The sequence below is a fragment of the Bos indicus x Bos taurus genome, chromosome 7 (assembly GCF_003369695.1).
Source record: "Bos indicus x Bos taurus breed Angus x Brahman F1 hybrid chromosome 7, Bos_hybrid_MaternalHap_v2.0, whole genome shotgun sequence".
Classification (NCBI taxonomy): domain Eukaryota; kingdom Metazoa; phylum Chordata; class Mammalia; order Artiodactyla; family Bovidae; genus Bos; species Bos indicus x Bos taurus.
Genome location: NC_040082.1, coordinates 39,990,164 through 40,006,896, shown reverse-complemented (window position 1 = coordinate 40,006,896; position 16,733 = coordinate 39,990,164). Strand labels below are relative to the sequence as shown.

At 40.2% G+C, this 16,733-nt stretch overlaps 1 protein-coding gene across 7 annotated transcripts in view; it reads right to left on the bottom strand.

Annotated features, from left to right (window-relative positions):
• EBF1 (EBF transcription factor 1) overlaps window positions 1–16,733 on the bottom strand; it is a 410,646-nt gene that overhangs the window by 387,101 nt on the left and 6,812 nt on the right. For all 7 annotated transcript variants that reach the window (XM_027545801.1, XM_027545802.1, XM_027545803.1 and 4 more), the window contains exon 5: window positions 8,276–8,349. In XM_027545801.1, the coding sequence (XP_027401602.1) occupies window positions 8,276–8,349 (74 nt within the window). The remainder of the gene's footprint in view (window positions 1–8,275; window positions 8,350–16,733) is intronic.

Genomic DNA, 16,733 nt, shown 5'->3' with positions numbered 1-16,733 from the left:
TGGAGTCTTAGTTTCCTCATCTATAAAATGGAGCGATTGCAGTACCTACCTCTCAGTGTGAGGGCACAGGTCTCCAAAAAAAGCCCGTCAACAGAGCCTAAGTCTTTACCCAGGGAGAAAAGCAATGCATGGGAAGGCCTATTTCTCCTTGCTTTTTTCCTTTTCTTTTTCGAAACAGTGATTGGGCAAATCTCCAGAGGTCAAAACCCTCACCATCATCCTGCCTGGACTACTGCCTTCCAGGGACCCTTCCAACTTGCCTGGTCATAGTTTCAGACTAGAATCTACATCTCCAGATGATCTGACCCTCTCCCTCCTCACTGCACCACCCTCAACCAAGTCACTTTCATTTCTCGCTTAGACTCCACATTGGCCTCCCCTCCACTCTTCACCCACCACCAGCAGCCAGAGTGATCTTTTCAAAACGTCAATGGAACTGTCACTCCACTGCCCTAGACCTTTTAAGGGCTTCCCACCACACTGAGAATAAATCTATGGCATGACATGGAGCCAGAACACCTCCCCATCTCTTGTCACTCTCCTCCAATGTGCCACACTCCAGCCTCACTAGCCAATTTCAGTCTCGACACTCAGTCTGAACCCAGGCCCAGGTGCGGGCAGGCCTTTGGGCCTGGACTGCTCCTCCTCTATGCCCTCCCTAGCTAGCCAGCCTCTACCCACTCTTTGGGGCATCCCAGGAGACTCAGGGGTAAAGAATCTGCCTGCAATGCAGGAGACCCGGATTTGATCCCTGGAGAAGGAAATGTCAACCCACTCCAGTATTCTTGCCTGGGAAATCCCAGGGACTGGGGAGCCTAGCAGGCTATAGTCCATGGGGTCGCTAGGAGTTGGACATGACTAAGTGACTTCACTTTCACTTTTCACTTTCATGCATTGGAGAAGGAAATGGCAACCCACTCCAATGTTCTTGCCTGGAGATTCCCAGGGACGGGGGAGCCTGGTGGGCTGCCGCCTATGGGGTCGCACAGAGTTGAACACGACTGAAGCGACTTAGCAGCAGCAGCAGCAACAGCAGGCTACAGTCTGTGTGGTCGCAAAAGAGTCGGACACGACTGAGTGACTAAACAACAGCAACCTCCTCTTTGGGCCTAGGCCTCTAGACTCCTTCCTCAGAGAAGCTGATCTTAACACTTGATAGGCTGCTCTAAGTTTTTCCTTTCAGGGCACCAAACAAAAAGCAAATTATATTCTTATGTATATACTTGTGTATTTTTTGTTACTATCGTTCTCCTCCCATCCCTCCCCCACTAACCCATATGTTTCATAAAGGAACACACTGTCAATCTTATTTACCTAGCGGGTAGCTGTAAGGCCTGGGACAGAACAGAGAAGATCAAATAATGGTTGGTTGGTTGATTGGATGACTTCATGAATGAATGTATTATACTAGGGGAAATACAATCCAATAGGAAGGTAGCAGATAAAGGAAGCCTCACTGCTCCTCTGAGCAGACGCTGCCCAAGGAAGGAAAGTTCACCCCCACCCCACCAACCCCCCAGACCACCTCCCCAGGCAAGGCAGCACTAGGCCTGAGATCTGCCCTGCGCCTTAAGCACTGTCTTCATCCCCTTAAAATATAAGTGCCCTCGAGTGAAGCCAGCTGAATCGAAGCACAGCCTAAGTGAGAACCACCCTCTCTGCTGGGCCCCAGGGGACCCAGGGCAGAAAGCAGATGCAAAGAACAGAGGTGGAGAAGGACGAATAGAAGAGGAATAAAACAAGGAAAATGAACTAATGGGCTGGAGGTGACGTAACATCATTCATAAAGAAAACTTTACACAAAGTATGAAAAACTAGCCCAACAGGTCTCCTGCCTCTCAGGTCATATCACTGCGCTGCGCAGTCGTCATCCTCAAAGTGGGATTCCTGGGCTCTGTGCTGCATCTGGGGCGGTAACAAAGTAGTGTCTATGGTTTAAGCCCACTTTAAAAATAAATGCATATACACATATACATATATGTGTGTGTACATACATATGTAAACATGGAACTGTGTGCAGCATTAAAAAGAACGAAGGTGGGTTTGTCCACATCATCACAGAAAGAAGTCTACATCATAGTACCACCTGAGAAAGCCAAACTGCAGAATAGCATGTTTGGTGTGTGTGTGTGTGTTAGGTCACTCAGCCGCATCCAACTCTGAGATCCCAGAGACTATAGCCTGCCAGGCTTCTCTGTCCTAATGGAGCGAGTTGCCATTTCCTACTCCAGGGGATCTTCCCAACCCAGGGATCAAACCCACATCTCTTGCATCTCCTGCACAGGCAGGTGGATTCTTTACCACTAGCACCACCTGGGAAGCCCCATATGTATGGGATGGGTATGGTCCAACTTCTGGGAGAAAAAAACCAGTAGGAGAGATGGAGGGAGGAGAGGAAGAAACAAATTGTCATAAGCCACCCTCAGTTCCCTCAAATTTCTGCACAAAGTGACAGCCTATGAAAGCCCTTCCCTTACCACCCCCAGAGCTCTCTAGCCCCTCATCCTGCTTCACTTTTCTTCTGAGCACTCATTTTATATTTATTTTTCTTCTTTATTGTCTGTCCATGAGTACAAAGGTCTTAGATTGTTCTGTTCATCCCTATATCTCCAGCAACTAGAACAGAGCACAGCACACAGTAGGCCCTGTGGAGTAAGTGAAGAAGAGTAGACAGTACATATTCCATTCTGTATTTCTACAATCTTTTGATTGCAATATGATTTCCCTATCAAAAAACTAAAAACTGCAAATTGGGAAAGGAAGGTCTTCCTTTAGGCTGAGCCAGCATCTAACCTCCTGAATCTCCCTACTTCTAATGCAAAGCCAGGCACAGCAAAGACCTGTCCTTCCTTCCTTCCCCATGATGGTCCTTCTCTCCTTTCCTCTCTTCTCCAAGCTGAACTGCTCACCAGCCCCCACCCAGTTCCCTCTATTGGACCCAGAAGGACCAAGAAAGGTGGGTACCAACCTCTACCATACACAAGGCAGGCATTAACCAAGAAGGGCAGGATGAAGGGAGAACAGATTCACTTGTGTTTAAGGCAGAAGACGTCTTGGGCTGAAACAATACAGTACATGGAACAACAGACACAAAAGCACTCCAAGGGAAAAGCTACTGTGTTAACAAAAGAATCACAGTGCTAACTCCATCCTCACGAGGGTGTGACTGATGGACCTTGATCCCCTCAGATGGTGTTCTTGAGAGTCTTACTATGTGTGTCAGGCACTGCACCAGGCACAGACCTGGTATTTGCTCCCTAAAGCAGGCATCTATCAGCAGACTTGGAGTTTCCTCACTTGCCTTGTCACAGAGCAGGATTCCCACTACTTCACATCCATTCTCAACGTGCACCCCAGTGGCAGGAGACCAATGTGGCCCAATCACAGGAGGGGGGACCCTGCCGCACCTGGGGTCCTATATACACAGTGGACTCAAAACAGCAGCCCTTTCCCCAGCAAGACTGTGTATCCATCCCTCATACAAGCTTGTCCAGGGCAAAGCAAGCTTGTGAGTCTCTTTCTGAGCAGCATGGCATAGGCAGTGCCTCTCTAGCACACTGACACATGGCTTCATAAATCAGAGCAAGAGACGCTTCCATCTTCATCTCAGAGACATGGAACTTCTTCCCAGAAGTAGAGGCTCTCTTAACTGGAAGAAAGCATCACCTCCACCTTTAAGCTTTACAACAGAAAGCAAGATTATTTTACCCATTTAGCCAAAATGGCTGGAGAATGAGCATATGGTTATCTGAACAATTTGATTAATAGTAGTAAGTTCATTCTTTCCCTCAGTTAACCAACATATTCAAGTTTTCCCATTCTTAAAAAAACAGACTTGCTCCTCCTTTTGTTGATTTCTTCACTGCCTAACTATCTCCTTGCTAGAGCCTCCATCACTTCTTGCCAGCTGCATCCCATAAAACCTGGTTTTTGGGTTAGCACCTACTTGAATATCCTCTCTTGAAGTTCACCAGTGACTTTCTGGTGCTCTTCTCAGTCTTCAGGTCCGTCTGGATCTCCCTACACTTATTATGTGGATGGCTCCCTGCCTCTGAAATACCCTCCTTTCATTTCTATCTCCTGTATGTTCAAGGTTCTTTATCCTAATTCTCGAATGCACTAAAAGTGACACTGTTCTCCAAGAATGTACCCACAGCCTCTCCTCTCTCTAATGCCCCATCCCCCGTCAATCCCACGTAAGGCCATAGCTTCACCTCGCACCTTTGTGAAAAGACCTCAGAAGTTGATTATCCTTCACCCTGACTGCCCAGATCCAGGCCACAGGCTCACCATCTGCAGACTTCTCCCCACAGAAATCCTACTTGGACCACCAACAAATGGACCAAAACACTCCTTCGCACACCCTCTAAAATCCTTGTCCTGTCTCACCTTCCTCCCAATCCCTGCAAATACATCCTCCCTTCTCTGAGCAGCCATGGTCTTTGACCTCATGTCTCATCCCAGTCCTCTCTTTCTACAGTGCTGTCTAGTTATTACCAGCTTCAGGTTTCATCTCCCAGGCTAACCTGTCAGCTCTGCTACTGCAGGGACCAATCCTTTCTGGCTCTTCATTCCACTGTGTTTTTGCAAAGACTATAAGAATGAATGAAAATATCCTTAACCAGCATACCTAGAATGAACAAAGCATGTTAACATCTTAGGAGACATTTCCCTTCCTTTCAACAGTCTCTTACCATCTTTCCCTCTGAGCAACTACACGCCAGGTACTTAGCTAGATGCTGCAGATGCTGCTACTACTGCTCCCACTACTTCCACTGCTTCTATTAATATCAATGCTGATACTCTGCTGTGACTATTGATCATAACAATCAACATTCAGCACTTACTATGTGTCGGGTACCAAGATAAGCATTTACAGGGGTTATAGGATTTAATCTTAACAATGACCCTATGACAGAAGTCATAGTTTCACACATTTCTCCTCATTTCACATATAGGCAAATAAAGGAGAGAGGAAAACTGGACAACTTCTTCAAGGAGCTCTTAGTCCAGCAAAGAAAGACTTGCCCTAGACATACAGTTACAATGTGCTGAGTGTACAGTTACAGTGTCTGAAGGAAAAGCACAGGATATAATAGGAGCACAGAACAAGGGGGCCTCACTCAGGCCAACAACCAGGAACACTTCCCTAAAGAAACACGCTTCAGTGGGAATCTGAAGAACGAAATGAGAAAAAGCCAGCCCAAGAGGAGGGAAGAACAAGGCATATCAAGGGCCCAGGCCAACCCTGAGAGCTCACGGTCCACAAGGCATGAGGCACTGACAGTGGGGAAAGAAGGTTTTCCTAAAGAGAGCACTCATCCCCTGTGATTGTCCTGTGTCCTGGAAAGGAAGAAAATCTGCTTCCGCCTGCCTGGCGGGGACTGGAAACTGGACTCACCTTCCAAGCAGAGTTTCTATTTTCCCTTCACATTTTAAAGATGTGGTGGTGCATATAATCAAATCCTTTGTGGAATAAATCCTGCTTTTACATTTTGAAGAGCTTCATCCACAAGTATTAACAGAATGTAAAGATGACTGGTATGATAGATTCCAGTTATCCAAAATGCAGAACCTCTCCCAGAATTCCATGGAAAGAGTTCTGTGCCATCAAGTCAAAGGGATTTTGTCTCAAGGAGAGACAGTAATTATAATCCCATGGCAGCAAGTCCTTTACATAGCTCATGCAATGGATTACCCTCTCAACAGAACAAAACTGATTTTTTATATTTGCAACCACCTTATACGTAATTCCCTGATGCTTTTTTTTTTTCTCTGCCAACAACAAAACAGAATCAACCCAAGCCCTTTCCTGTCGCTCTAAATTCTCTGTCTCCTTTACCATAGCTTCAATGTTCTATAAATATACCTCTTTTGTGACATAAACGCAAAGTTTTATTGTGCCGTTAGCCTTGATAGAAAGCACTGCAGAAAGTTGTTTAGAAATTAAATATCTAAAACAAGCTATTTTAAAATCCAAGGCCCTCACTATTTCATGTCTGCAATGAAGAAATTTCATCTTAGGGAAAGCAAGCTGTCTTTCACACCATATGGTTAATGGTGGTGCATAGCAATTAGCCAGGCTGATTAATGGTGAACAGACTCTAATTTTATGCTTATAATTGAGCCTGCATTTGCACCCCTGGTGCAAATTCAGCACATCCCAACTTCCACTTACAACAGGCAAGAAATCAAGAGAAATAGGATGGTGTGGAAAGTGAGAATTTTTTCTGAAGCCCCCTAAAGAGCATCAGATTTGCAATTTAAAAGACTGTTAGCCACACAATAGATGACAGGCTTATGTAATAGGGTCATGGCAGCCTGGTAAACAAACAGTACCCCTTCCACATCTATAGGCAGCCAGGAAAACCTTCATCTGTAACATTAGCAGAATGACATTTTGAATATGACTTTTCCCTTTTAGCCACACAATACAAACATCATTTGCCTTCAGTGGCTTGAGGATTTTATTTTTTGCTATTTTTATGTTTCTGAAAAATAGAAAGAACATCAGCAGTAAAGCACCCCAACCAGCATAATAAAATACTTTGGGTCAATGAATTTTAAGAACAAGAAAAAATATAAACTGCATTAATAGAGGGTAGGCTTATGTGTGAAAGGCATAATATATCTTCAAATATTTTAAGAACAGAATTATTTCTAGCATAGTCCAAACATGTACAGATATGAGATGCAAATCTATGATTTACAGATATTAGTCGGCCTATTGGTTGAGATCCATCTTCCTGTCTGTCTCCAGTTTGCTAGAATTATATGGAACAGAATACAGAGAATTCATTCTAACAACATGCTATTTGTGGGAAGGTAAAACAGAGATATGGTTAGAAATGCAGTCATATGAAGGAGGTCATTTTTTAATGGTCTTCAAAATGATTTTACTCATTTATTCTGAAAAGTGCAGCTCAGCTCTAATTGTGCAAATGCAATTGTGTATGCAGTATAACACAAATTTTGCCTAAAAATATCTTCTAAGAAATCCCTGACCATATTTTGGGATTTTGTTGTTGCTTTAAAGTTAGAGAAAAGTAACCTGTTTGGGGAATAATTAATAAATTTTACAAATCACTAAAGTGAAAACTTGTGAAACTCCTGTATATTGTAGAATAATATATTACAGGTATGTTTTTAAAAAGGAGAAAAAGAAATTTCGATTTACGTACATCATTATATATGTAGAGGAAGTTAATATTTGAGACTTCACTAAGCAAACACATTCATCTCTTTTCTATTTTATTTCCACCTGTAGAGTTTTCAGATTGCTTTCCCCACAAGTCCCTGAGCAGAAAATAAAGCCCACCCATGCCGAAGTGGCAGCTGAAATCCCTATATGAATTGGTCAGAAATAGACAGGAGTCAGGCCTGCTTTGTGCCAGGAGAACCCGCATGGCTAACAAAGCAATTAGTAGCCCTTCCCTGATGCAGAGTGTCATCATCATGCTTTATCCAATTACTCAGAATATATCGGAAGCAAAGTGCCAGTGTTATCTGACAAAGAATAAGAACCTAAACTGCAAGTTAAAAGGCTGTTTTCTGGTTTACTCTCTCCCATACGGAGAGGCCAGGGAAGTGAATGTGGTCTGGTTTCACATGCAGCTTCAGACAAAAATAAAGACACTCATTTGTGGACAACATGAATGTTCACACCTTTCAGGGACTCATCTTTGCTATCTTTCCAAAACCACACTACATTTAAGAAACATTAGCTACACTGTCACCGTTGTATAAAAGGTAACGAAGATTAAGAGATCGGATGCAAGGTAGGGGTAGAGGCAGGGAACCACATTCAGTTCAAGGAGGAATGATGCCTATGTGGATGGTCATATTTTTAAGTGGAAAAATTAAAAAGAGGAACTATAACTTTCAAGTCTTATCCAAACAGAGACTTCTGCTGACATCAATAGAACTCTTACTCATTTTACTAGCAATGCAGTTGAGTGCATACATTAACACTAAAAGGGTTATATTGTATTTCATTCGATTGATAGGAAAAGGGGAAGGGCACTATTTTGTGCCCATTAACAGTGGGATATCAAAATGGAAACATAACTTTTAGGATGAAATCTAATAAATAATTGAGAACCACTATGATGTCTGACACTTTACTACCAAATATATCTAACAGTTTTTAGTTTTAACAGAACAGAAATGTATACACCAAAATAGGCCTGAACTCACGTAGAATTCAGAGGTACAAATTTGAGATACAAATTCATCTTCTCTTTGGCAATTAGAGAGAAAACAAGGTATTCCTTACCTGCACATGATCTCGTGTGTGAGCAACACTCGGCACATTTCTGGGTTCTTATCTTGGCCTTCATATACTATGGCCTGTAAACAAAGGAAGGTTTTGAGTTAAGAATGGAACTAAGTAGCAGAGGAAAAAAACTATCACAGTCGAGTTCTTGACCATTCACCACCCAAGAAAGGCCAATTAGCTTTCAGAGCCGAAGCCCTCACCAGGCTGACCCTTTCAAGACAGTTGATGAGGATCAACCCACATGGAGTGGAAGGGGACACATTCCTCTTTGTCCCATCAACCACCTTGTTATAACACACATCTCTGGATACTTGTATGAGATGGGCTTCTGTTGTCAAGACAACCACAACTCTCTCTTTAATTCAGAATAAAAATAAATCTAATCAATGGGGAAGGGAAAATCCAGAAGGGTTTAGGAGATTGAGATACTAGTGATTTAAAATACACAAAAACACATGGATTTGATTTTTAAATAATTGTTGTCACCTCATCTTACTTCTTTCAGCTCCAAATTGTAATGTTCTAGAGGTAAGTAGTAAAAACAAGTGAGGGTATGAGTCCACTCACTGTCTTCTTTGAGATGATGCATCAATCAGGGGAAACCCTTCCTGCCTACACGAAAACATGTGTTCTCCAGGGCGTATACTCACCCAAACAGTAGAATCTGCCTGCATGTGCTGGGGGGAAGGGTTGAGGGGAAGTTAAGCCATAGTTATCTCCCTCAACCAAGAAAAACTACATTTGACTCTGAAAATTTGGAGTCCTAAACCACCTCACCATTCAAAGATGTTTTTGTCTGCTTTTACTTATATGTGTACAAACATTTTCCTTAAGGTCACCAGAAGTTTTCCTGAGATCTCTGCTTCCTGGAAGATCTACCTGTTAATACCTGGGCCAACCCACTCCAGTGTTCTTGCCTGGAGAATCCTAGGGATGGGGAAGCCTGGTGGGCTGCCGTCTATGGGGTCACACAGAGTCAGACACGACTGAAGTGACTTAGCAGCATGGGTAGAGGAGTGCTCTAAATGGGTATACATTTTAACTAACTTAACAATGTATCACTGCATTATACTAATATAACACAGTTTCAAATTGTTAATAAAATTACTTTCACACATTCAGATAACTCTCAGTTTCTTGGTGATGAAACTACCTAAATTAACCAGAGATTATTTTTTTTTTAGGACACACAGAAAGTACAGTAACTAACTTGTATTTGGCTGAAATGTGCTCTCTTTATGAACCTGGGACTTTTAAAACCATAAATGATGGGGGACAGCTTATGAAATTGTGTGTGCAAACCCTCAGAACAAGCTCTCATTTTATGTAACTCCAGAACAAAACAAAAACTGCAACAACTTAAAAAATGACAAAAAGAACCTGAATAAGGATAAAACCGTTCTCTACCACTGACCCATCAAAAGTCTTTCTTTATGGCTGGCCTGCTATAACCCTGTATTTTTAATGTTTTATTTTACCATAATTTTAGACATACAGAAAAGTCACAAGAATATATAAAGATTTCCAAGATACTTTACCCAGATACTTCACTTTACCCAGATGCTTCCAATGTTTACATTTTTAGTAAACTAAATTTATTCATCTTTCTCAATTTTCTTTTCCTGAACCACTTGTTAACTGCAGACGTGCCCTAAATACTTCAAGATGCACTTCCTTAAGACAAGAAATTCTCTTACATAACCACAGCACAATGATCAGAATCAGAAAATGAACATTAGTACAACACGATAATGTAAACACCTGAGAGTCACTGGCTGGGCAATGCTGTCCTTTACAGCAAAACAAACAAACACCCTGATAACAATCACTGCATCCAACTGTCATATCACCTTCAATAAGAAATATTCCTGAGTGTTATTTCATGACATTGACACTGTTGAAGAATGCTGCTGCTGCTAAGTCGATTCAGTCGTGTCCGACTCTGTGCGACCCCATAGACGGCAGCCCACCAGGCTCCCCCATCCCTGGGATTCTCCAGGCAAGAACACTGGAGCGGGTTGCCATTTCCTTCTCCAATGCATGAAAGTGAAAAGTGAAAGTGAAGTCGCTCAGTCGTGTCTGACTCTTAGCAACCCTATGGACTGCAGCCCACCAGGCTCCTCTGTCCATGGGATTCTCCAGGCAAGAGTACTGGAGTGGGGTGCCATTGCCTTAGAGGCAAGTTATTTTGTAGAACCATCCTCAGTTTGGGTTTGTCTAATGCTTCCTCAGACTAAAGTTACGTAACTCAGGGCTGGAATACCACAGACATGACGCCAAATTCCCAGTGTATCACGTCACTCTGTCAGCTAGTTGCACCAATGGCAGTGAAGTCTGACCATTGGGTTAAGGGAGTGTTTGCCACCCATCAGAGAGCAAAGCCAGATCTGTGTAAAGTTAATACTTCATTTTACGAAATTCATAACTATCTTCTGGTTAGATCTCGTAAGTGGTGCTAAACACTTTAAATTACGCACTTCTGCAAAATCCTATTATCACTCCATGTTCTATATGTTCTCTTAATATCCCTGATAACCTCTGTTTCAACTTTAGTTTTCTGTCATGCTAAACTAATACAAGTAACTTGGAAAACAAAATTCACAAGTATTAATGGGATTTTCCCTCCTGTTTAAAAAATAATAATTTGGCTTGTTTAGGACGAAGGAATATCAATTACATCAGACCTTCTCATTTTGATTCTTTCTAGATAATACCAGTATTATTTTTACTGAGACTACTGATTCCTCTGAAATCAGTGGACCCCTGATGACACTCCATTAAACATAGGCTGCAGTGAAAATATGTTGATGACTCCCCCAAAACAGTAGATGATCCACGGACTCCCAGGAATTCTGTCTTTTTATCTTTGGTGACTGAACATCATTTGCTGCAGGCCCAGGGCCTCCGTAATACATCTCTACCAAATGTCAACCTGCCACTTCACTTCTGGCAGCAGAGACTTCCTCTACATCAAGCACAGAAAAATGAAAGCATGAGTTTGGATTTGCTCAGAAATACTTAAACTCTGGGGACAAATGGAAGCAGGAAACTTCTGCTGTCCCTTTCCTTGGGGCCTCTACACAACAAAACTTTTCAGCATATAAACACAGATAAACAAGTGCTTGCTGCTTCTGTGACTTCTGAAATAAAAGCAAGTGAAACAGAGTCTTTTTCCTCTCCTTTTAAAGAATAGAACTAAAATCCTGGAACTAGAGTAATCTAGAACCTCAGTGTCATAGCATTAGCTAGCTATACAGTGGAACTCCATTAAAGGCATCTCCACCTCCAACCTCATCTGTTTTTTTGTGTTTTTTTTTGTTGTTTTTTTTTTTACTGAGAAAACTTATTAACACACATACCATACCATCTTATAAAAATATGGTCTGAGAAATCAACATTCTGATGAAATCCAACATAGGAAAACAGGATAAATCTATTTTGATAAGTGTCTCTGATGTAGAGTGTCAACAAGACAGAGTCTCTAAAAAATGCCAACAAGTTCTCTCTGGCTTTCACACACATCAAGTCTCTACCATCTACATTTAGTACACACGTCAAGACTGGTTCACAGTTCAGCAAACCCAGACTTCAGGCCTAAAAGGAAAGGGATCCTCCAGCACAACTTAGGGAAAAGTTCTGCTTTTCTTCGTAATTTAAATATGTGCCTCTGTAGGGTGTGAGTAAAGCTCCTTGAGGCTTGGATCAGCTGGGAGATCACAAAAGCTTATAAACAGCACTGACCACTTTAAGTGAAACCATTTTAATAGACAGCTGGTTTAGGACCTAGACAATGGAACACCAAGAAAAGGCTTATTTTCATCCTCCATAGTAAATCATGCGTCTGCTCACTGGGAAGAAGGTAGTCTGCTGTGAGACCGACAAAGACAACAGTGGTTTAAATAAATCAATGTGTTCATCAGGGGTAAGAATGGGAGGCCTGCTACAGAAGTGGGCAAGAGGGAGAGAGAAAACATATAAAATATATTATTCAAATAAATGAATCAATGGTGAATCAACCAAAAAAACAAACCAAAAAAAAAAAAAAATACAATATCAGGTAGAAAAGATGTTTACGTTAATCCTTCCAATGCAAATATAACCCTTAAGGTGGCAGGAATGCTTCAACAGGAAGAAAAGGCAAAGAATAAACAGCACAAAATTCGTCTCAGCTTTAAAAACCTAGTGAAACTGATAAAAAATAAAGTTGTCAAAACTTGACAACTTTGGAAATTTATTCTTCTGAATATACTAGCCTCCCTTTTCTTAATGTTCTCTTGTAATGAGCATAATGAAATTATCACAATTATTTTAAACACTCCATTGATTTTCATATTGAAGGTTTTTTCAGAAATAATTTTTTATAATTAACAAAAATGAAGGAAAAATAAGAATTGTTAAAACTTTTATATCCTTACACAGCAACACTGTCAGAAGGTTTACTGTAAGAGGATGAAATGCCAGCAGTTTCAAATGCCCATTAACCTATACCATCTTTGAAAAGAAATAAAATCAACTGAGAAACTCTGCTTCGGTAGCTACTGTTTTAGAAGGCATCTTGTGAAGTACGGTTCATCTTTGCGTTTCTAAAATACCACTGGGTCTTAAAAGTTAACTGAAACCTACTACAGATAAAGACCACGCAGTAAAACAAAAAATACATGGTGAACTTACACTGGGATCACACATCAATGGGATGCCAAAGGAAATACAGAGAACTAAGCATGATTTTCTTTGCTTACTTTTCTAATAGTTTTAACTCTTTGCGTCCAATGCCAAAACAAAATGGGCAAAGAGAACACTTTTGACTTCGATTCATCAAAATCTGAAAGGGTTTTAGGAACAAAATGTTTTCATTAGGAGTCTTCTTGGTTTACAAACAAACCATCAGAGACTTGTCATCATCAACTGAGAAAGAAAGAGAGAATGAAAGGAAAGAAAGAGTTGGAAGGAAGGAAGAAAGGAAGACAGACTGTGGTTTAGTCTCTAAGTCATGTCCAACTCTTGCGATCCCATGGACAGTAGCCTGCCAGGCTCCTCTGTCCATGGGTTTTTCCAGGCAAGAATATTGGAGTGGGTTGTCATTTTCATCTCTAGGGGATCTTCCAGACCCAGGAATTGAACCAGGGTCTTCTGCATTGCAAGCAGATTCCTGCATTGCAGGGGATTCTTTATTGACTGAGCTACAAGGAAAGCCCAGACAAGTTACCTATAACTAACAAAAACTCCTAATTTTCTATTTAAATCAAAACAGCAACCTTAAAAATATGTCACTTATTTTTTTTTCAAACTGAAAATAAAAAGCCAAACCTAATTTGTCACCTTAAAAATACATTCACAAATGCACAAAGTATCTCTCTCAACCAGAAGTAAAGTGTCCTCTAAACACAGTCAACATGACTTTGGCAGCAAAATGCCAAGAACTGAAACTAATCAAAAAATAATATAAACACCTACACTATCAACATACAGCAACATTAATCATTACATTCGACCACCAAGTTCTAGTACTTGTCATTAAAAAAAAAAAAAGTATTAGCTAATGTGGTTCGAGAAACTTTTAGTAGGTGAGGGAGTCTCAGTTAAAAATTAACCTATGCCAAAGAAAACACTACAAATTTGACATTTCATAAACAATTGTGTCAAACAGCAATCCAAAATTAATAGTGGAATACATTTTTTAAATTATTTTGCTTCAATTAGCAGTTTTGCTACTGGTGAACAAATTAATACAAAAACGTAACTTAAGTTCAGCCACTAAGCAGGCCTGTTTGCAGAACTGAATTAGCAAAGTTGCAAAGGAATGATATCATATTCAGTAAGCTGTTCAGCTACATCACAGCCCTGAATAAAAAGAGAATGTGTACCAAAAGCAGTTAGCTTCAGAAGGCATTTTTTGTGCCTCAAAGAAATAAAATCTCTCATATTATCCAAACACCAAGATAAAAACTGAATCATTATAACAATATCGTATGATATTTCTTTTTCTAGCAGTAATAAAAGATATTTCACTCATATGATAACTACATTTACATCTATATTAGCAGATACAACTGGCTTTGTTAACTCAATGGGGTAATAATAGTAATAATACAATAATAAAAGCAGAGAATTTATTAAGCACTTAATATATGCCAGTCACTGTTCTAAGCACTTTTCATGTATGAATTCATTTTCACAACGGAGCTTCCAGGTAGGTGCTACCATTCCTTCCATTAGTTTCCAAATGCTTACACATTTTAATAACTAAGACCAAATCATTCTTGCTCAACAACTATATAAACAGTTCACCAACATCCAAACACTTCTTCATCCCTCTCAGCAATATAAGACATGAGAACAGACTATCCATGCAGTCGTACAAGTTCAATAAATGCATCGCTACAAATACGTTCGTTTTTAATGCTGTTCAAACATTCACATGGAAACAGCTCTAGCGTAAATATCCCCGAACAAATGGCTGTATATTATCCAGGAGGGAGCAGTTGGACCGCCAGACTGGGAAAGTACTAGGCCATCTGGCTCCAGCAATCTCTCCAAAACCATCAGCTTTGTTTTCACCCCCAGACTCCAAACAACACATTTTCCACTGTGATGAGTTTACATTTTCCCAAACACAGGTCCCGATCATGCATAAAAATTCCAAACTTCTTCATTCCTCTATGTGCAAGGAAATTTAAATCACCTGCATTTTTGACATGTTACCAAAAGAGAAAGCTGCTGAAATATGGCTCCTAACTATAAACTTGCCCTGTCCTTTTTTGTTTGTTTCCTCAAATAAATGAAAGAATCTCTCTGCTGGCCTTGTTGAATTCCTTGGGAAATTATTGATACACTAAAAATGTGTTTATCTACCAATGAAGAACCACAAACAGAAAGAGCTGTTAATCAATTCTACGTAGCTGTGGCAGGATATAATGAAACAATCAATAGGAAAAAATGCACTTGCATCAATAACTTAAAGTACCGGGAACATCAAAATAAATATATAAAGATTAGCTGGAAAGAGAACTATGACAGCAGTTCTGATTATTGTATCTTAGACTTCTCACTGCTCTGGGGCTTTTAAGGGGTCCCCTCACCATACTGCCTACCTAAAAATCCATACATATCAGGATTATGTGAATATTAATTTTCCCTTTCCAGAAAAAGAGCTTTGGTTTGGGGGCAGGGAATGTTTGTTTTTGATAACTTTATGGAATTTAGCACTCTTTCTTTGAACTATAAAAATGTCGCTTTTTTCAAAGCAAGATGGTAGGAGGGAAGAAAAATTAAAGGTTTTTTAAAAAAAAATAACAATAACTCACTGAAGCAATCACAGAACATAATATTTCAAATACTACAGGAAAATCTGAACAGAAGCATATCAAACCTCAGACCTCTCTCACTGAGTTCATTTGAGTGTCCACAGTAGATACTGTTGTTAGATGCAACAGCCATAAACTTCTGGATCCTGCAGGCCTTTTTGCATGCTCTCTAATGGAATACCAAAAACAGCAATGACACAAAAACAACCTATTTTTAGTCCAGCTAAACTTGGTTTTGAAAAACCCTTCCCAAAAACAAGCTTATTTTCTAGTTGCGGACAAGTATTTTAAATATCATTATATCCTTTTTGTTCTATAAAAAAAGTACAGGGATGAGAGGCTCAGATCCTTACACGTTCATTTCTAATAAAGCTTCCCCTTTCCTGGTAGAGTCCAAAATTAAAAGTCATTACCCAAAATAGTGTAATGAGACAGTTTGAAAAGGTGTGAAATACTATGTCATACCAATACATCTTGGTTGATTGAGTACATTTCTGTTTGATCTCAGTGCTACTAACTCCACCCAAGATCAGGAATACTCTACTAAAATATCAAGTGCACAGCTAGTTTTGAATTTTGCTTCCCTTTGAGTTTTAACCCCAACTTGTGAGTCAAAGATATGATATCACATACATAAAGCTGCATCTGATATGAAAAATGTTATGATAAATTAGCAGTTAAGACACTTGAACTATACTGAGATATTCCCTCTGAAATTTATGATGTTATTAGAACTCATCACATCACTGAAATTATTCCATTCTGCAACAAAACTCTAAATATCAAAATTGTGAGTCTATCTATAAGAACTTCACAGGGGGAAAAAAGTGAGTATTTAATCAATCACCTATATCAAGCTTCTGATTGAAGGGGTCACTGCATATTTAACTAAAATAAAAAACTTAAGAAATTTAAAAATCAGACTTGGCATTTTAATGATCATAGAATAATTTCAAAGCTAGATGAGAATCCACAGTTTTACTTATCAAGGCTAGAACAAAATAATTACATCACAGCTAAGGAGAGTCAGGCTCTTCATGCTGATCTGCTTTTTGAAGACTATTGTATTAGCTGTGTACACAAGAAGCTAACCTACTTCCCAAACTCTTACAGCACATAATCAAGGAACAAGCAACCGGATAACGGGGCAG